General features: G+C 38.4%; 1 protein-coding gene across 1 annotated transcript in view; it reads left to right on the top strand.

Moving 5' to 3' along the window:
* Positions 1 to 20,118, top strand: part of gap43 (growth associated protein 43) — a 37,590-nt gene extending 17,472 nt beyond the window's left edge. Inside the window, exon 3 of the mRNA XM_066699131.1 lies at positions 19,556 to 20,118. Within this exon, the coding sequence (XP_066555228.1) occupies positions 19,556 to 19,644 (89 nt within the window). The 3' untranslated portion in view covers positions 19,645 to 20,118. The remainder of the gene's footprint in view (positions 1 to 19,555) is intronic.
* The last annotated feature ends 1,716 nt before the right edge of the window (positions 20,119 to 21,834 follow it).

Below are 21,834 nucleotides of genomic sequence, written 5' to 3'. Positions count from 1 at the left end.
TTCAGAGAATGTGGGAGATGCTAATGCATTGCCTTTTCAGATATTGCCTCAGATCAGGTTGCATTCAGAGGTTGTGCACCCTTTAATGTGCCAAAGCCCCAATATTGCTAAATGGTGAAATAAAAAACTACAGGCCTATGTACTTGGTCTGTTTTAAATATAGGGTCACTAGAGACAGACACGTGTCAAACATCTGTTATGTTGATGATAATAATCTCTTACACTAACTCCACAGGCACAACATATTCAAAAACACGAACAGATTTTTATATTTTATTTTAATAACATTTTATAGCCATTCCTATCAGCAAAGGAGGACAACATTCAAGAGTAATTTATTCCATGTGTTTTTCCATCAGGACAACAGGGCTATGCCAAAAAAAATGATATGGTGGCATAAAACATCTCAGAGTATTAGGTCTTTACCAACATTTGTGTTATTCAGAAGTCCAAAAATATGATCCATTGCCATACTGAATCAATTCAAATATTTGCTCATTCGCAATTTTCTCACTCTGCACACTGCTCTCCTCCTGCCTCGCCACACCCGGAAGTGAGTCGCTTCCCATCTTATCGAGGGCGAGCCAGTAAAAGAAGAATGCAGCAGGTTCAACTGTTTATTCCCCTGCCCCTGACATCCGGGGAAGTCTCTCCACCCAACACGGCATCACAATGAAAATGCACAGTAAATTTTATATTTACGCCAATAAAATCATCACTTATTTATTATTGATTTATGTCTTCCATAAGAACTTGCAAATAGTGATGCACTGTTTCTCTTGATCACTTTTACACTAGGTCCCATGATGACATTATGGTAACCTTGCCATTTATCATCAGACACTACTCAAAGATGGAAATGTGCAGGAAATTAACATGCCAATGGCTATATAATTCCTGTTAATGGAACCTACTCACCATAAAATGTGACCTTTCTTTTTAATGTCTGTTTTCTGTTTGTTGCTGCATAAAGGGAGGCTGTAAAAAGAAACCGTGGCACTAAAGCGCTATTTTCAGCTTATTTTCTCCCCGGGTTTTGACTAAGGCTGTTGCATACATCTAATTACAGCAACAATGAAGCACAGGTTCTTTTGTGGTAACCAGAATTGACCCAGTTTGTAATCTTGCTGACAGACTGATTGATTCTATCACCAACCATGTGAAAATGTCTAATGAATTCAAATTCGTGGCTGCCTTATAGAAGTGCTGATGCTGAGCTGTGCTGTAATACTCCTCTCAACTGACCACTGGGTTGTAGAGATACTGGCGGAACTGCTAGATGGGAAGGTTTTCATTGGCATCAAACATGGCTTCCCCTGAGTGATCTCAGAATGATGATTATTTTTCATATATCTGAAGAGACTCAATTTCCTGCCCAGTACCATATGGTATAAGACATAGAACCACCACACTCTCTCTCTCTCTCTCTCTCTCTCTCTCTCTCTCTCTCTCTCTCACACACACACACACACACAATATTTTACAGCAGATGCAAGAACAGTTACAGAAAGATGCAGAAAATTGCAGCAGACAACCTCACTAAAGTAATACTTCCCCAGTATTGCATCACATTCCTGCAAGATCCTCTCCCCACCCAAGAAAGGTCCTGCCCAGTGCACAAGCTTTGTGTTAATTGAATAAGGGCTCTGGAGGGGAAGGGATTTTTTCAGCTCTTTTGAACACTGAATAATTGATGTTTGACTGCTGCGCACATGATAAATGGTCTGCATTATTGAACTAGTCTGCCTAAACTACAGATGCAAAGATTGATGTTTTTGAATAATGTTTTTAAAAACAATACCACATAGATCTGGCCTTACACAAGGAAAACTATTAACTGAGATGATTTAATTTTGGTTGATACAAATGGAATAATACTTTAGATATTGCTAAAGTAATTTTTTTTTTAATAATTTTTTTTGGGTGTTTGTGTTGTTACTTTGTTTGCATTTTGTTGTTGCCCCTCCAACTAAGTGTCTAATTATAGTTTTAATTTACTGTTTGAAAACACCAATTTTGTTTTCAGTCTAACACGGCACGGCATGGCTATCTCTTTCATTAGATAACCTAATTATAACCTAATTAATTGACATTCACTGACAACAGTGAAATACAATGCTGAGATTACAAAAAGATAAGAAACTGTGATCACCTGGAATATATGTGATCGTCAATTCACAGGAATGTCAATACGTCTCACTAAATGAGTGGACATCTGTTCAGAGGAGAATTTCTGTGCCTATAACTATGCCAAATGTATTTAAAATAAATGACTACTGTTTAGCAAATCAGGCACAGAATGTATTCAATTCAATCATATAAAGGGTCTGGAACAGTTCCCCCCAGATTCTGATAGCCCTCCCTGCTGTGGCGCTTGCTTTTTCGCCTGCTGTTTTTCAGCACATTTAATCTGTATGTGAAATTTCTTGCCCACATGCTTAGCAATTTTTCTTTTTGTGATTGTGAGTGTTGGTGCATTTCCCATTGAAATCTGCACAATTTGACAGTGTTTTTAATATTCATACTCAGTTCTGTTCTTGGTTCCAACAGTTTGATTAAATACTATTAGTGTTGCAATCACAACACATTAGAAGTTGAATGCTCTGGTTAACATTCTTACTTCTCTTGATTTGAGAGCACACATACATCAAGTCCTTTAAACGTATATTTTTATTTATTTAAACTTTTTCAAAAACCTTCACCACTAAACCTGAACACAATGCACATATGGGTAAATAATTATATGGACTCTTAATGTAGAGGAATAATTATTATTATTATTATTATTATTATTATTATTATTATTTGCATTATTATTATTTGATGATTTGTCCCTACCCTCAATGGCCAACAGGTATAGAGCAACAACGGAACTCCCTCCAACACAGACATCAAAGTGACAGCTGGCAGACATTTTGTACAAATGCCAAGGAGACAGAAAACGTATTGATTACATTTGTCTTCTGTGATATCAGACCATTATCTGCGATGATGTAGTGAGCCAGTTGAAGATGGATCTGCTCAATTCTCCATGGAGTTTTAAGTAATGCATATAATCATGTCTGGGCAGGGCTGCCAGAGCAAATGAGCAATCTCCAAACCTTTATGATGCTTTCGCCATTAACCATGAGGACAGGGTGGCATTAACAATTAATGCCATTTCCTTTGTATTCATCAGGGCAAGTTGAAATGATAGCTTTTGAGTAATTCACTTTCACATTCAATGATTTGACAACTTAACTGTCAGCTTGAGACTCTGCACACCTAATTATATTGTACAAATGTCAGACTAACAAAGTGTTTTAGATATCTTAGGGTTTCATAAACTATCATTTTAATTTCTGGGAATACCTTCTGAAAACTTGTTGTGATAACTGCAGTCTAAGCATATAGTAGTTTGATTGCTGATTTTACAATATACGTTTATATGAAGATGAATTTATATCAAGGTATTTTTAGGCCTTTCACTAACCTTCATACAGGTTTTGCATGGTTGTGGATTGAAAGCTCCATTAGTGCACTTCAAACTTAAATGTACATTCAGCAGTGTGTCACCTGACTCTTAACAATATGACAGGAAAAATAAAGTACTGCTTAAAAATCAGGTCAAACAGATACCCATATGAAAGACTCCATCGTTAAACAGTCACAAGGCACAACAATGATGAGCTCTTTGTTTTAAAGGAACTATGTAGCATTACCAGCCGCATAACAATATAATCAGATCAGAGGAACGCCCGTGTGGCTCATACAGGACTCCCTGGACGTGAGCCAGGTTGAAGCATGGCCGTTGTCAGAAGCCCATATTAGATTGCAGTAGCTGGGCGATGTGGTCTGCAGTCTGGCCAGTACAAAAGGCCTTTCCATGTCTAACCTGATGTGTTTCGTAAATGTTAGAGAAGAGGATTGCAGTGAGTGGGCGTGAAGCTCCCAGGGTCCATATCCAGGCTTTTGACTTTGTGTCTGCTCCTGGTATTTATATCTCGAGTGCTGACAGCTACAGCGTTTCCGATCTCTCTGAGAGGTAAAGGGTGATGGGCAGCCTTTATCAGCCTTTTCCTGTCAGGTCTTTAAGCCTGTAAGTGCGAAAAGTGGGTGAAAACCACTGGCAGTAATATATAGCACATTGGATTCCCTGGACAAGAGAGAGTTATAATTTCTCGCTATCTGTGAGTTAGTAGAGGGAGAGCCACACACCACAGTGCTGGCATTCTCACACCGAGCTAAAAAACGCCTGACAGAAATACAGTTTGCGCTGCTGAGGTCTACAGTACGAATGGTTGAGGGCTGTAGTGGGTTCACTTTCCTGTTAGCATCTACACTGAACTTGGTGACTTTTGTGACAGTGTGTGTTAAGTGCATGTCATGCTGATGTTGCATTGTGGGTAAAGCAAAGTAAAAAATATATTTTCTTCTGAGTTCGAGGTTACGAACAGATTAGATGTACTTAATTCTTCTCAAAAGTAATTCTGTTCAGAATGCTAGTGTGTTTTCCACAAAATAATTTACCAGTAATGCACATTTTACAAGTACTTGCTGATTTTGACTGTCTGAATTTCCAAAGTTCATTAACCCTTAGCAATACAGTTGGTTTCCTTTAGCAGGATTGGTCAAAAAAATAATGTAAAAATCCCAATTTCCTAAGCCTCTGTGACAAATCTTCTATCATTTTCCCCAAGGATTAATTATACCATAAAAGCAAAATAAGTTATAATTTATTTTTGTGAAGATGGGCATGAGACTCAGAAACATGTGAGTTATATGAAGCAGCTGTTAAACCCATTTTTAGGCATTTCAAAGTTTGGTAATAGATTCTGACAGTCTTGGCTGGAGGCCTCCTGTGATGGATGGCAAATATTTATTTTGAAAATTGCCCATGAGGTAAATAGGGCAAAGAAATAAAGTAAAAAAAATCCTCAGGGCAGAAGCAAGTCGTTCAGGAAAGGCATGGGAAGATGTATGCAGCTATTTCTCTAATGGGGTGGGTGTGTATATTAAGATATAAATGGTATCCGCTGTGTGACAGCAGATCCAATTAATGCTTTATTTCGCAAGCCCGCTGAATTTCATTACAGATGCGCCCCAGACAAAGGTCAGGGGAAGCTTCACTACAAAAGACAGCTGTCAGGACTCAGCAGAGAATGGGAACTGTGTCTCCAAAGGGAGGAGGAAATGAGACGCAGACAGGTTGTAAATAGCTGTGGGGGGGCTTTAATTTCACGCTGTCGTTTCGACACTGCGTTGCTGTCAGTGGAAGAGGCGAAGGAGGCAGGAGCGAGGTTGTTACAGCACCACTGAGCTGAGTATGATGAAGTAATACCCCCTGCTAAATACTTGGTTGGTACATGGGTCCCTGCCAGCCTCAAGCAATTATTCATAGGCACAGAGGGCTACATTGATTTTTTGAACTGTCTGTCATTTCCTTAATCATAAGATTCACAGTGATGCTATAGAAACGTAGCGAAGAATTGAGAATAGAAGCTAATACAGTCTCATGGAAATACCTATGACAATAACATAAATATATATTTTTTACCTCTCAGACCTCTGTTCTTGTTATTTGTGTTGAGGGAATGACTGGGAAGTTGTTTTGTTTGTCAGCTGTGACATCACAGGAACACATACAGGAAACTGCAACTCCCTTGTGATTAATTCACATTTTTTAAGGGAGCATACGTGTGTGAACTAGTTGAAAATATGCATATAATCACATAACTAATTATCATATTATACTAAAACAATCAAAAAACAAACTATGAAATAGAATAATATAATTTTGTTACAATGTGAAACCTAATTCTAAATAAAATACTAAATAAGAATATTTGTTTTTTGTATTTTCTGAGTAATAGCTTGTGATTTATGGCTCAAGCTATAAATTCAGACCCTACAGCCTGTAAATCCTAAGCAATTACTGTGAGCAATCAGGATTCTCCAGCTGTTGTGTAAACGGGATATTACATCCCTGTACAAATGTGGGTATCCCATTACCACCCTTTCCCAAATGGGGATCACCATGAAACAGGGGAGCTGGTGTAGAGGGTGGGGGTAGGATGAATGAAATTTATTTTAACAAAGGCATTTTATTTATACCTTCATGTTTCAGTGAGAACTAAAACACGTATGCCATTTTGGTCTGACTTTCCCATACACAAACACTTTCAATAGGCAATAAATAAAATCTGGCTTTGGTTATGTTTTAAGAATATTTTTAGTTTTTGTTCTTCTTTGCAAAAAGTGGTGCATTATTCCCTCAAACAAATAATCATCATGTGACCATTTTAATATAAAAATACCTTGGGCATCTACAGAGTCAGTTAATCTTCTTGACCAAAGCAGTTCAATGAAGTAACATTGGCATCAGCAGATTTTTTGCATCAGTATGTCCACCTTTATTTCAAATCATAGTATACCAGCTAGAAGTATCATTTTTCAGGGTCTCACTGCCCCTCCTTATTTAATATAAGGTAGGTGATTCATTGCATGCTTCCTGCTGCTGTGATCTCAGTTTCATTTATTTTTATTACTTTTTTAAGCAAAGGACTTTATAAAACCACTTGGGCTTGTTGTACACACAACCCCCCACCTTTCAGAATGTCAGATTTCACCCCACTGTTCCCTACTGTAAGGCTTAAGATTCCCATTTTATTGCCATTTGTGGTTTTATTTGTATTTTTTAATAATAAAACAGACATTCACCTAGCATCCTTATATATATTTTTATTAGAATATTTCTATTGAGGTGCTGATATGGCCACTTTTAGAATAGATCTGTTCACCAGTCAGACAGAATGCAACATTAAAGGCTTAGAGCAAAACACAAATAAATCCTAAGACTTTCTGCATTAAAAAAAAAGTGTTTTGCAATAATTAGCATGTACCTTAGTTTTCTCCAAAGTGGATTTAAATTAAATGAGCTAAGTGGATGTCAGCAATATCTTACTGAATTTTAAAAGAGCATTCACAAGTGCAAGAAAGTGTACGAAATACTTTGAAATGCAAATGGTATGTTTCTAATCCACAGAAAACCATGCGGAATGCATTTTGAACAGCTTACATACAATATTTACACCATCAAAAAAATACTGAATCTGATTTCATATATAAATCTGCTGTAGCATCCAAATGCCTTGATATTAAAAAAGGTACTCAACTCTACTCTGAAAAGCAGACAATATTGTGTATTTCACAGTGCACTGTATTCCATAGCAGTGTGATAACAGTATAAATAATGTAAAGCATAAGACTGGGGCTCAAGAGAGATACCTCACGGATTCATTTAACTTTGATGCTCCACTGCTTCCTCCCTGCTCAAGAGACGTCTGCTGTGAAATAACACATCTTGAGAGAAATAGATTTTTCCATACCTGCTTAAACATGTGCTTAAATCACCGGGGTCAAAGGTGACAGACAGTGGACAGCTGAAATAAATTGACTCTTGTTTTCCAATTTAGACTCTTGACGATCTGTCAAGGTCAAAAGACAGAACATGCTTTCTTAGAGAGTGTAAGCAGAATATGCCAGGGTTACTTCATCCATAAATTCAAATCCTCAATCAGAAACTCATCAGTGCTACTAGCACATCGTCCCATGATTTATGATGAATCGAAATTAGCACACCTTTTCAGGCTGCATTGTCTCACTGAAATCTTGCCAATACTTGGTTATACTAGGGCCTAATTGAACTAGCACAAGCCTTGTACTGTAAACACAACTGCCATCACAGTTTCAAATCTTCTGCCTAAGAGTACACAAGCGGGAGACACCAGAAGGCAGCTACAATGAGACAGCCTCAGTTGTTTCACTGAAAAGGAAGGGTTAATTACCGACAGAGGATCAGGCTGTTAGGTGGTTTTGTTTCTGGAGCACAGTACACATGGGAGTTGGGTTGTTTGCAGTAAATTCGAGGAGAGATTGTAATGTGGAGCTGAAGCACAGGTTTGCTCATCGCACTGGGGATTTCAAGAGGATGTGTCGACTGGTTTGCTGTAGAGGGGAACAAGGTGCTGGGAGGAGTGTGGCACATTTCAGGAACACTTCTTCAATGTTCGCCACAGGGATCCCTCAGCTTTGCTTCCTTTGAACATCAGCACAGAGAAGCAATGCAGCTTCAGGTAGGAGTGGGGAGGATTTCCCATTCCAGCCCAGAACAGGAACCTCCTCACCTGAGACCCACTGCTCTTTTTCATGCTCCTCGTGCATTTCGAGACATAGCTCTATTTACTAGAAATTCTTGGCACTTTCCTATAATGTTCGTTTCCGTCATGTGGCAAGAGAACCACGACAACATCAAAGGCATTCTTTCGGCATCCTGCTCGTTTGACCTTGTCTTGATCAAACACATCCAGGAAGAGTTGCGCAGATGGAAGTGCCAACATCAAACACGACCGCATCTGCCCAACCAACTGTTTCGGCGCTTGTAGCAATGATAGGCTTATGAGCTCGAGGCCTGAACATTGCGGAACTTAACACAACTAGGCTGTCACAGGCTCAAAAAGCAGGCTTACCATGTACTGAAAGTGCAGACACCTTCAACATCACTTGCTACCCAGCACAGTTGGTCAATACATTTCCTTGCTGGCATGAATCTCAAACAATGAAGTCCAGATGACTGATACACCTTTAACTGAAATTATATGCATTACAGTTCCTTTTGAATTTACATTTTAGTCCGTGTGGTGGTGGTGGTGGTGGGTGGGGGCAGGACCTTAGATCAATTATTAGTTAAATATTGTTTCAGAAGAACATGTTCATTGTCTCAGTGTAGAAAGGCAGCTACTGTGGCTGACTGTTGCAATCATTCATCTGTAAACATTATTAGAGAAAGAAAAATATTGATTGCAGAAATATTTGTCCACTTTTCCATTTTTTTCTTATTAGGTCAATACCTGTCAGACCAACAGAGGAGACCCAAAGGGTTTCTATGGCAACCTGGCTTAGAGGAGCTAAATTGTCTTTAGAGTAGTCTCATGCACAGGTCACACCACATGTGTCACACAGAAATAGATATATACATACATTCACACACACACACACACTATTTTGACAGATGATGTTATGTTTTCTGTAATATATTTAAAAAAATCTGGTTGATTTATTCGTTTTTGAAAATCAAACAAATTCACAATCCTTATTTTTAAATTCTCATTGATTGGTGCCTACAGGTTTTGGCATGACTGCCTGTTGGGATTGTGTGTTGTTTGAATAGGGACTGGCATCATTTTGTTCTTGCCTTAGGATTTGCAATTCACGTCTTTACCTTTCTTTAATTAAATTGATAATAATACTAATCCCAGAAGGGATGTGTAAATGTTCCCAGACGAAAGCCTTTGAAAGATCGATGCCAGTCAATGCTCGCTTTCTGAAGGGTGGTATTTAAGCAGTATTAGCAGATGAGTCATGCTGAGTCCTTTAAGAGCAGAACAACGGCCCTTCATCACCCAATATATGGCGGAAAGAAAATGTGTGTTTTTTATATCAACATTTTATGAGCTCTCTGTGATGGATTGGTATTGTATTTATTGTGTTTGTGTGGAACCACACAGCATATACCTATAGACCTATATAATTGAGCACCCATAAAATTGCATATATGCAAGCGGATAAAACAACGAGTGAGTCTACTTTGAATGCGAAGCAGACGCGATCCGTCAATCAATTTTTATGTTTTAAACTTTAGTCTGTTTTACGACCAGCACCATAAATGAGAGGCAGTGAAAGGAGACTAGAACAATACATATATTACAGCCAGTTGATCCGTAAATGTCAAATATAAATCATGTGTAAAAAAACTGTTACAAGCCACAGAGCACATACAATTTTGTATTAGACATGACTGATTCATTGAAAGGAAGACATTGCAAAACAAACAAAAATAAAAATAAATACATACATAGATACGGGTCATCTTACAGTGATATATAAATCTGGGCAAATAAAATCAAAATATTTTCCATATATTCAATATATTCATTATGAATTATGCCCAGCGTCTTCTGAGAGCAATGCCAAATTTTCCAGTCTATTGTATCATACAGTAAAAGTATAATTTTCAGTCATGTCTTCTGTGTATTTATCAAATCAGTACTGAGATCAATCAGCAGTGGACCCTTGGCTTCTGCACTCGCATCTTCAGGCATATCTTGCCACTTCATCGCAGGGAATGCCTCTTGATTAGGACTCTAATGCTTACATGCGCTGTGCCCCCTTTCTAATCAACACCTCCAGTGAAACAGCCTTTGCCAGCATGAGTCAATGGAAGTGAAATGCACGTGAAACAGAGCCACTGTTTGGAGCGCGCTCACGTTTGTTGGCTCCTGATAGAAGGTGTGTTAAAGTAGTAAAGCACTGCACTACACTGCGGTACTTCCAATCCATACTCTTTCTAATCCTATTATATGTGTTCTCTATGACCGTTTGTTGTCATCTCTGCTTAAAATGTAATTTGTCAGGCTGAGTATCTCAGGAAAATACAAAAAAAAATCTTTAAAGCCTCCTCAGGGCAGGTTGCCAGGCGCTGTACAGTGGCAGCTAATTACAGCCACATAGAAGACAGGCTTCTGATTGGTCGGCTGCAAATTAACATCTCTGTTTGGTGTAGTACTCCCGGTCTCCCTCACTTTACTTCCTTTCTACAACTGTCTGTTCTTGGTTTGTTATTTAGTATTTTTGAGCTGTGTGTAAAGCTAATCCTCTATTAGGGCAGAATTTGCACACCATGTAAACATAGTAATAAATACATCTAAATCAAATGTTTCAAAAGAGCGGATAACTGAACTATAGATGTGAAAACACCAGTCACTCGTATGCTAACTATTTTAGAAATTACATTCATGCTTAGTGACTTTATACTTATTCAAACAACTAAGTTATAATGATAATTATCTTTATATTTCTATAGGGTCAGCATTTGTTCATGCCAGAGAATTATAATAGAAGACGTTTGCTTCACTTTTACCAAGGTTATTTTAAAGGAGATTTTTCATCATGTAACTCTGACATCTAGCACAGTAGACTAAATTCAAATTGAGTCCATTTACTATGTTAATGTATTCCAGATGAGTTGATAATGCGATGATTTATTTATTAAGTTACACAGGCATATATGAAAATGTAACACTGGAAAAAAGATGAAGTCCCTCCCACTGATTCACAGGCAAGTAAGAGTTGCTTTATACATTTATATTAATACCTATCTCTACAGTAGTCTGGGTGATCAATCTATATTAGGGACAATGGTGAAGCTGTTCTGCTTGTAGGGTCTGGAACATTACAAGAGGAAAAAGACAATGTAGACTCTTATTGTGCATTATTGGATCTGTGATGGCCCCTTCACCTTTGTCACAGACACCTGAGATTGTTACAGAAAACAGTGCATCATTATCTGATGATCTGGTGGCTGTGAAAGGCAGTTTCTCTCTTATCTCTCAGGCTGTGCATCTCGGAATCGTTTACTTTGTATTAAAATTGCCACGCTGAACCGGCAGACTTTTAGTGGAACAGCCTTGAATCCCATTAATTTTACACCTCTGCAAATGATGGGTTTTCCTGACTTGAGGGTTTTGCAGACATCCGAGGCTGAAGTCTTGCTTCAGCATAAACTACATTTGCTACAGAGGAAGAAAAAGAAGAATGAAAAAAAATAACTACTCTCTGGAGCTGTCAGTTGCATACCTTCTGTGTTGATTTCTCCACTCAGTTACAAAGACGACACCTTGAAGAACTGAGAAAGTATTGTTGAAAGGTTAATAGCCACAGGGAATTTCTGTATTCCTTCCAACTGCTGACCTGTAGTATCCACAGCACAGGATTGTTTATTGTATTAAAGACAAAGCAATGGTATGCATGAATCCGAACATGCATGCATACACGCACAGGCACACACATAACAGCGGTGTTACAAGAGGGCTTACAAGAGGGCCTCTCTGTGAGGAAGAGCTCTTGTCTGACGCCAGCACCGGGCAGCCTTTACCTGTTGAATAAAGCCGCCGGCGTGTCCTGCTGGTGTCGTGTTCCTGGCACAGCTCCTTCATGAGGTACTTGTGGTTTCTCTTGGAGGCCGTCCAATTGCACTATCAGCCGCTGCCTGGAAAGTCCTGTACATCTACCTTCATTAAAGTGGGCAAATCAAATAAAGCTCTCCTTGTCTAGTGTCTTTAACAGCCATCATCGAATCTCAAACCTCCACGTCCTCCATTTCTGATGATTAATTAGGGCCTAGGACTTCTAGGTCCTTCACTTATTGCAGAAGAGGACATGTTGACTTGCTCATATTTACTGCAGCGGGAAGGTACTTGTAACAAACCATCTTAATCTGGGCCGAGATAAGATCAAAATGTCAGATAGTCCTGGGAAATCTCTGTTGATTGTGAAGTAGTAAAACAACACACTATCTTGCTTTACTCAGTTTTTTCTAGGTGGATTCCCTCTGAGGGAAAGCATGGCCACATAACCCTCATGTATACAGATATCTCCAGATAAAACATTACAAGGGTAGTACCTATAAGTTTTACATTGCTTTATCAGGGGGAAGCTGCATTTAAACTATCAATAGGGTGTATCGGAACATGCAAACCAATTTGGTATATTTGATATAGAACCACAACCTGGAACCATTATTTTCCCCTTGGCAGTTTTCAAGAAAATATAATAGATAAACATGTAAAAATATTTTTTTTAAATCAAGTACTAACCCTTTAGATGAACTATTATATATATATATATATATATATATATATATATATATATATATATATATATATATATATATATATATACACACCGATCAGCCATAACATTATGACCACTGACAGGTGAAGTGAATAACACTGATAATCTTGTTATCATGGCAACTGTCAGTGGGTGGGATACATTATTTATTATTTAAGTTGATGTGTTAGAAGCAGGACAAATGGGCAAGCATAAGGATCTGAGCGACTTTGACAAGGGCCAAATTGTGATGGCTAGACGACTGGGTCAGAGCATCTCCAAAACTGCAGCTCTTGTTCCTGGTCTGCAGTGGTCAGTACCTATCAAAAGTGGTCCAAGGAAGGAAAAGCGGTGAACCGGCGACAGGGTCATGGGTGGCCAAGGCTCATTGATGCACGTGGGGAGCAAAGGCTGGCCCGTGTGGTCCGATCCAACAGACGAGCTACTGTAGCTCAAATTGCTGAAAAAGTGAATGCTGGTTCTGATAGAAAGGTGTCAGAACACACAGTGCATCGCAGTTTGTTGCGTATGGGGCTGCGTAGCCGCAGACCAGTCAGGGTGCCCATGCTGACCCCTGTCCACTGCCGAAAGTGCCTACAATGGGCACGTGAGCATCAGAACAAGACCACGGAGCAATAGAAGAAGGTGGCCTGGTCTGATGAATCACGAGTTCAAGGTGTTGACTTTGCCTCCAAATTCCCCAGATCTCAATCCAATCGAGCATCTGTGGGATGTGCTGGACAAACAAGTCCGATCCATGGAGGCCCCACCTCGCAACTTACAGGACTTAAAGGATCTGCTGCTAACGTCTTGGTGCCAGATACCACAGCACACCTTCAGAGATCTAGTGGAGTCCATGCCTCGACGGGTCAGGGCTGTTTTGATGGCAAAAGGGGGACCTACACAACATTAGGCAGGTGGTCATTATGTTATGGCTGATCGGTGTATATACAGCTCTGGAAGAAATTAAGAGACCACTGCAAAATTATCAGTTTCTCAGGTTTCTCTATTTATAGGTATGTGTTTGGGTAACATTATATTTTTGTTTTATTCTATAAACTACTGACAACATTTCTCCCAAATTCCAAATAAAAATATGAATGGAATGGAGTGGCTGCCATACATGTAGAGATGCTGATTTAAGAAAAAATTGCAGTGGTCTCTTAAGTTTTTCCAGAGCTGTAAATATATATAATATATATATATATATATATATATATATATATAATAAAGTACAAATACATGAATGAATGAACAATTACAAGATAGACTGCAACCAACCTCAAATTCTACTAAGGCTGGACGTGTCTCCTGGCTATGGTGTGTGATTGGCTGATTGACCGACCAATGAGAGCATGGATTACAACTGCATTCTCAGGCTGGTTAATTTGCTAACCAGACTTCCCAGAGGAGAGAACTATCCAGGCGTATTAAGTTAATGCATTACGTTAACTAATTAAGGGTGGGGCAATAACACTTTTTTAAAATGTTTGCGCTTTGTTTAATTATTAATTTATTATTCAGAAGGCCGCAAGGTTTTGAAAAATCTTCAGAACGTATTTTGCTTAATTACTTGTTGAGAACCATATGAATTTTAATTTAGGCTTGCTTGTTAAGAAATAGAATGTGTTTTTTTAAATGTTTGTTCAACACAGATCAGACTATGCAAGAAGTTGCAGTGTAGGCAAAGTCAGAGGATAATTGGCCCTGAGTATCAGATCTGTGTGAAATTTACTTTAATCTGCGTCCTGCTGATATAATGGGCTTTCTGATCGTTTAATAAACCATGTGTCACTTTCAATTAATATAAACAAAAAAGGCCAGATTTCCTATCCTTCCATTGAATTAATGATTAGCAAATGTGATATAACTGTATCTATATATTTTTTAAATTGTCAATTTAATATTTAAAAAATATTAACATACATTTTCAGTACATTTAATTTCAGATGCTCTGGCAATGCAATTCTGCTCTGGCTGTGTAATACAGATGCACACAGAGACAGGAGTGATGGGTAATTTTAGCATGAATGTATTTCACAGCAGGCTCTGAACAGTGATTCAATTTTGCTCAGGTTACCCACCTAATCAGGAAAATAAAATAAAAAAATTGCAAGCTATTTGGTGCGACACCATGTTAACCTAACACAAAAGAAAAGCAACTTTTAAAGGCCTGTATCAACACTGTGAAGTTGGATTTAAAAAAACAAAAAACAACACCATTGATCACTTAGGGCAAAAAACGAAAAAAGAACACGAGCCGGAGGCATTAAAAGAGTGTGCTGATATACTGAGCTCCAGCAGAAGCAACAAGAGTGAAAATTGAATTGAAGATCAAATGAATCTCCACTTGCTCCCAGGAGACACCTCAGCACAGCAGCCAGAGGTGCCTGGTTGCCATGGTAACAGTGCTGTCAGTGTCTAGACGAGGCAAGATGTGCCTCGCAATTACAGCGCCGAAGTCTGGCTCCCTTGCTGCCCAGACGCTAATTTACTGCACAGTAATTCAGAGTAATGGGTTTGGCAGACAGGGCTTTCTACATACGGTGCAGGAAGATAATACTTAATTAATTGATTGATTAATTAATTAATTAAAATTGTTTTATTATTATTACTATTGATAGTAGTAGCATTATTATTATTATTATTATTATTATTATTATTATTATTATTATTATTATTATTATTATTGCTATTGTAATTACACTGTATCCCATGCAAGCAAATTGAGCCTCAGTTGAAGAATAATTCTCATTTGTATGCGTCACGTAAAATGGGTGGAATAGCCTCAGCGAGGGCCGGAATGTGGCAACAACCTGCTCTGTGATTGGATGACGCGCTCTGTGATGGGCGGTGGCTGACTCCTGGTCCTGGACAGACACAATCCAGCAGATTTTATAGGTAGCCTCTTCAATGTTTAGTGACCTGGAGTAAGTACAGCATTGTAATCAGTTTTAGCTGGCACTTTGCTAGTTTGTAGTAGTGAGGAGTGGCTATGACTGGTCCTGGATGGCTGCTTGGTGTTCCAGATTATCTGAAAATAACTTAACTCCTCGAAATGCATTTTCTTTCACAGGACTTATCATTTAAGGGCGAGTTATAAAACTGTCAGGGCTGTGTGTCTCCAGGAGCAGAACTGTCTGACTCTAGGGCGTGCCTGCAAGCAGGAGAAAGCGTCAGGGAAGATATGGTCTGTAAATAGCTTTTCCTCAGAGCGCCGGGCTGAGCTCTCCTTTGGGGTTCCCCGTGATGAAAAAACAGTGCGTCTGAATCAGTCTATTACTCAAACTGAACAGCAGGAGAAGGCAGTATAACACAGCCTTGATAAGTCCAATTTAGGAGAGAGGGCTGCATCTGGGGAGGAGCAGCAACATCTCCCTCGAATGATTGTTGTCCCGATGAGTCTAATGAACGCGCCTGGGATGACCCGGGTGCCTGGTTCTCTAGCGAGTACTAAGTCTGATTTCCGGTTACTCCTGTTGTAACACATTAACTAATATAGACACTAGCAATTTACATATGTGCAGCAAACTATGGTGCTCTCTGACGGGCTGAACCCTGGGCCTGGACAGATACAATCCAGCAGATTTTATAGGTAGCCTCTAATCTTTGATGTCTAGTGACCTGGAGCAAATGTAATTTTGTAATCAGTTTTAGCTGGCAGCTTTTTCATTTGCAGTAATGGGCAATTTGATTCCTTACTGTATAGTTCCTGGACTACTGTATGCGTCTGTATATAGAAGCCATCTGTAACCCATTTTAAAAAGAATTGAACTCTTCTTGACTCTCCCACCTATTAAAGCTATGCTGACTTGCTTTCTGTTCTTGGCTCATACTTTGCACTTGGATAGGATCAGTCAGGGTGACACTCGGAATTGCAAGCAGTCCAATGCAAAGCTCATGGACCTACAGCCGTGTACAAGTTAATAGTGATTTATTACACAGAACCCAGGGTTTTAAATCCTAAATATGCAATTTGCTGCATGTGTCTCTGAACAGCATATAAGCCATTGGGTAGCATTCCTATAATAACTCTCGCTGTTTCAATTTTCATTACTTTTATAGGCAAGGAAAGGGCATGAAAAATGAATACATAGAGCTTCTTAGAGTGGAACAGAAATTCATACATACAAGATGTGAAAACAAGACAGTTTCAATGATTGAAACTGTTTTTATATATTATTTTCACTTTAGCAAATGCCTTGACGGTATTTACATTTTTTCTATATTATACCTCTTACCTCTTCATCCACATTCTTCGGGTGTGGCCTTTTATGAAAATTATATAGATTTTCCCCGTGTATCCTTTTAATCCCCGAAAACCATGAATAAAAGAGATGCTATTTTAATTCATAATGTAGATGACATTTTGTGGAAGTGCATTTCATTCAGAAAGAAAAAACACAACATGTCACAGGATGAAACATTCATGCATGTCTGAGAGCACTGCTGGCAATTAAACAGAGACCCGCCCAGACTCCACAAGCATTTACACACAACAATCATTTGTGTCTTTTTTAACTAAATTACCTCTGTGGAGAATAAATACACACCTGAATTGAAGCTTAAATCAAAACCTACACCCTTGTAATCTTAAACTAAGAGGCACAAAAAAGGTCAATTGAAACATAAAATTTAAATTAATTTATTTTTTAATCCCTTGCCTTCCAATTTGTTTAATGATTGCACAGCTTCCATTATTTTCTTCTCTCACTTGTATTATAGTCAAGCGAACAACACTACTTGAACATAGTATTATCTCAACCTGTACAAACAATTCCTATGCTAGCGTTTTATGGTTTTGTAGTTGACAGGCCCTCAAAGTCCAGAGAATTTGCGGGCAGGAGAAGTGTGTCTGTTCACGTGTGGAAAGGATAAAAAATTTAAAAGCCTGTTAGTCACTTGGCAGCCTCCCGAATGTGTTTCCCATGCCTGGCAACCAAGCCGTCATTAACTTAGAAAGGCCTGTGTTATCTTTAAATGTATGTCAAAACCACCTGCCGTTTCCAACAGCGAACACCTTCGTTAAATTATTTATCCAGTCTGCAACATCCTAAACCTCCCCCGGTTCCCATAACATTAAAGACTCTCCTTCCTTGTCCTTTATTGTCAATGCTACAGTGTGCCTGACACAAATTTACCAGAGAGCATCTGGCACTTAGGAATTACAGGGAGAGGCCCAGTAAGCAGTATGGTTCATGCCCCCTAGTGTTCAGATGGGGACATAAACTTCCCGCCGCCCAACCCGTGCTTTTAAAACCAGAGCCAGAGGTTACATTTTTTAATTTGTATTATTTAATTCATTTGGTAAACCAAATCTTCGTTAACATCCAATTGCTTTTATGAGAAAAGAGTTTCCTCCCTTGTGTGATGATGGATGTCAGCAGGTATGCCATCTTAAAAAAAACTAAAGACAACAAAACAAAAACAAAAAAAATAAGAAATGTAAATACAATATTGAATGTAATGGATATGGATGGAAAAGGTGTCTAGTATAGGATTCATTGTAATCCTTAACGTTTCAATATCAGATTAACTCAATAACATGTGACTTGCCTGTGTGCGCAAAACTCATCTGATCCGGATCAAAGGTTAATGCTTTAAAGTGGACCTGTTGCCACTTCAAGACTGTTGCTCTCCATGACTGGGGCTGGCCACACCTAGAGCTGTGAGGTCTGCTCCTGTCGGGAGAGGAAATACGCCCCCTGCTGGTAAAGAGAGAGGTGAAGAGAGAAGGGAACGAGAGAGAGAGAGAGAAGGGAGGAACCACACACGGGTGCACTGTGGTATTTAAAATGGTTGGTGAAAAAAGCAAGAAGATAAAAAAAGAAGGAAAATAATGAAATAAAGCCTGTTCTGTAAGCCCCCCACCCCCGTTATATTTAGCAGTCTGTGTCAAAAAGGACTTTCATTTCAAGAGCACTTTGTGGCTGTACAGTTTTAAAGAGAGGAGGTCAGAGCATGGCTTCGTTTTCCTTCTGTAATTGGCCCCAGTGTGCACAGAGAGATTCTCACAAGAGGGCACTTTTGCCAGGAATGTGGCATAGAGAGAGACTGGGTTTCACTGCTAGAATTCATTAGAGAGTTGTCAAGCCCTGGGAACAAAGCCCATTACAGGCGAAGTTGGCAGTTTCAGGTTGAACTTATGGTCCTTACTTGTATAATTAAATTGCAGACAGTTTACTACAGAAACGAAGAATAATAATACAAAAAAGATGGCTGGAAGCAAATTACTTCAGTGTAGAGAAAAGCTGCCTGCATATTTCCAAGAGAAGCTGAATAATGTATTTCTGGCACAAAAGATAAGATACTTAAGAAAAGAGCAAAACCTGCTTGTCTTTTTCTAGCTCACTCCCTTGTGGCTTCTTAATGTTAAAGTCTTGCAATGATTAATGGGCTGAAATCACAAATTAGAAACTTGCATGATGATAAATCTGCAAAATGCATAGTATTTGAATGCAGTTTGGTGTTATAATCATTGGAGTTGTAATAAATCCTTTGTCTTTCAGTGATATCAGTAAAAAAAGTAAACAAAACAAAAAAACACAGCTAAACAAGCCAGTTTACAGTTACAAGGCAAAAAACATGAAATATCTCCATCAGTAAAATGGAAATCATTGATGAGTGTTTTCTTTTCCGAGAACACTGAATAGGTGACTAGTCATTATAAATGGACGCCAAATAAGGGAAAATGCTGAATAAGAGTTGTTGTGACAATGTACTTACAGTTCTTCATACACACAGGAGGGTAAATGTGGTGTAGTTCAAATGACAGTTACATTCACATGTTATATAAGCTCTCCAGAAGCTCAGTGCCACTAAATACTGTATGTTGTTCCATTTTCAGATGCTGTAGAAGAATCCAAACCAACTGAAAGTGCCGACACAGAGGCGGCCAAGGAGGAAGACAGCAAGGGAGATCAAGAGAATGCCTGAACAAAATATTATTAATAATAATAATAATAATAATAATAATAATAATTATAATAATAATAATTATAATAAAAATTAAAAAAGAATGAAATAATAGGCGCTCTTACCCTATTGATTGTGAGGACCGTCCATTTAATTTTATTTTTTTTGTGTGGCAAAGATTTTTTAAGAATTGGCGGGAAAATTTTGCAGTCAAAGAAAAACACAAAAAAAACAACAAAAAAACAAAACGTGTGGCTTCTTTTAGGTGTACTCGGTGTTGTTATGACAGTTTGATATGACCAATCATTTGGAATTATTATTGCACTGTATAAAACAAAATTATTCTGGTTATTTTCTATGTTTCAGTGCGTGCAATGTTCAGTTTAAATATAAGGAGTTTCAAACTGTAAGTGAACAAATGGTTTCATTTCAATGTGATGGGAATGAACTTTTTTTTTTGTTTGTTTGTTTTCAAATAAAGCAATGTGCCAATTATTGTGTGTGAGGCTTTCCTTTCTGAGTTATAGCCCACTTTTATGGTCAACTTGGTCATGTAGTAGCTCTTTTTTTTTCTTTAAATGGTCCTACTTTACTTTTGAAGACTATGGAATTGAAAAGTCCAAGGTCCAGTTCTCAGATTAGATTAGACAAATATTCACATTAAAGGTATCATGTTTCTCTCATGATATTTTATGGACCTCTTCAAACTAGGTACGGTACAACCAAAATGTCTTATGTCTTATTTTAATTCACATAATCCACTTTGGTCAAAAGCTGCACAGCTCATATAATATAATTTAGATATGAGTCATGATACACTTGACCATTTGAAATACTGAGGCCATTAAACTAAACACAGAGGGAAATTTGGAATTAATATTGATCTGTTCAAATTACATTAAAGGTAATTTTCATTGCTCTGATGTTCTGACTAAGACAGAGAGAGAAATAGATCAGTGATTCTTGAAATAGGCATCAATTCCTTATTCTTTTACAGATTAACACTTGATCAGCATGTAACCAATTATCTCAATGGGAAACCGAAATACATGTAAACTGACCAAATGTATATATATTTCAGGCTTATACTGATCCATTTAGTCTGTATAATAATGATTATAATAAGAGCAAACAGACCAACAGCAAGGAGAACAAAACGACAAACATAAACATAAATCAACTTGACTTTCCTGAACTGTAATCAAGTAGTCTGCACTTATTATAAATGTGCAAAACCAGAAATAGAGAAAAAAATGAGCAAAGAATGGGTTGCCTCCTGTTTCTGAACTGTGCATGTGACATATGACTGTGTGACATATTATTTCAGAAGTATATGATGTTTTTGTCAGAATGTTCAAAATTACTTCACAGAGATATCAAGTATAAATCACAGAATAATGTGCACTAAAGATTCAAGTTCACCATCTGAAAGAAATTTGTGCAAAAGATTGAAACCAGGGAGGAATAATTCCTTCCTTTGAGATCCCCCAGCATGCACTAGGCTGAGCTCTGGGACTGTGACAGAGGTTCTGCCGGGTAAATGCTCTCTTGAGAAAAACAGCTCTAGATAAAGCTCAAAGAACCATAAACACGGCACAGAAAAGATGCTTCATGAGTTTTCAGACTGAATGCTTCATTGATTAATGGTCTCTATGGTGGTAAAAAAAAGAGAAACTCATAGGGAGAATTTGTTTTAAAAGCCTCTATGGAATAAGTGAAGGGCACTGCAAAAACTAATAATAATGGAAGAACAGGAGAACAGGGAAAACAAGGCCAGTTTTAGACCCTCAAGAGAGTGAACACTCTTGAGTCCGCCAAGACAATCTCCGGCAATATGCTCGCAGAGGAAGCTCAGGCAGAAAGAGTCCAAAGGGGAAACATGACTGTTGAAATGTCAGCTGAAATGATGTGCAGTGAGCTGCCGGCCGCCCACTTGCATTGAGGGGACTCTTCCGAGATTTGAGAATAGTGAGCGAATAGCACGAGGTTCCTGTTCTTCACGCGGAGATATAGGTCACATGAATTGCCTTTCCGGCCTGAGTAGAATCACAGGCTGTAAGACAGGAGAAAAAATGACCTTTGCAACAAAATCAATAGCATCAAGCTGTTTCATTCATGTTTTCCAGCGCTGACTAGAGCCTTTGACAAACATCATCTAATTTGGAAAGTGCAACACCAATTAAGTGCAGGAATGTGTTGCGTCAGCTTTCT

The sequence above is a fragment of the Amia ocellicauda genome, chromosome 3 (assembly GCF_036373705.1).
Source record: "Amia ocellicauda isolate fAmiCal2 chromosome 3, fAmiCal2.hap1, whole genome shotgun sequence".
Taxonomy (NCBI): domain Eukaryota; kingdom Metazoa; phylum Chordata; class Actinopteri; order Amiiformes; family Amiidae; genus Amia; species Amia ocellicauda.
This window is presented reverse-complemented; position numbering and strand designations above follow the sequence as displayed.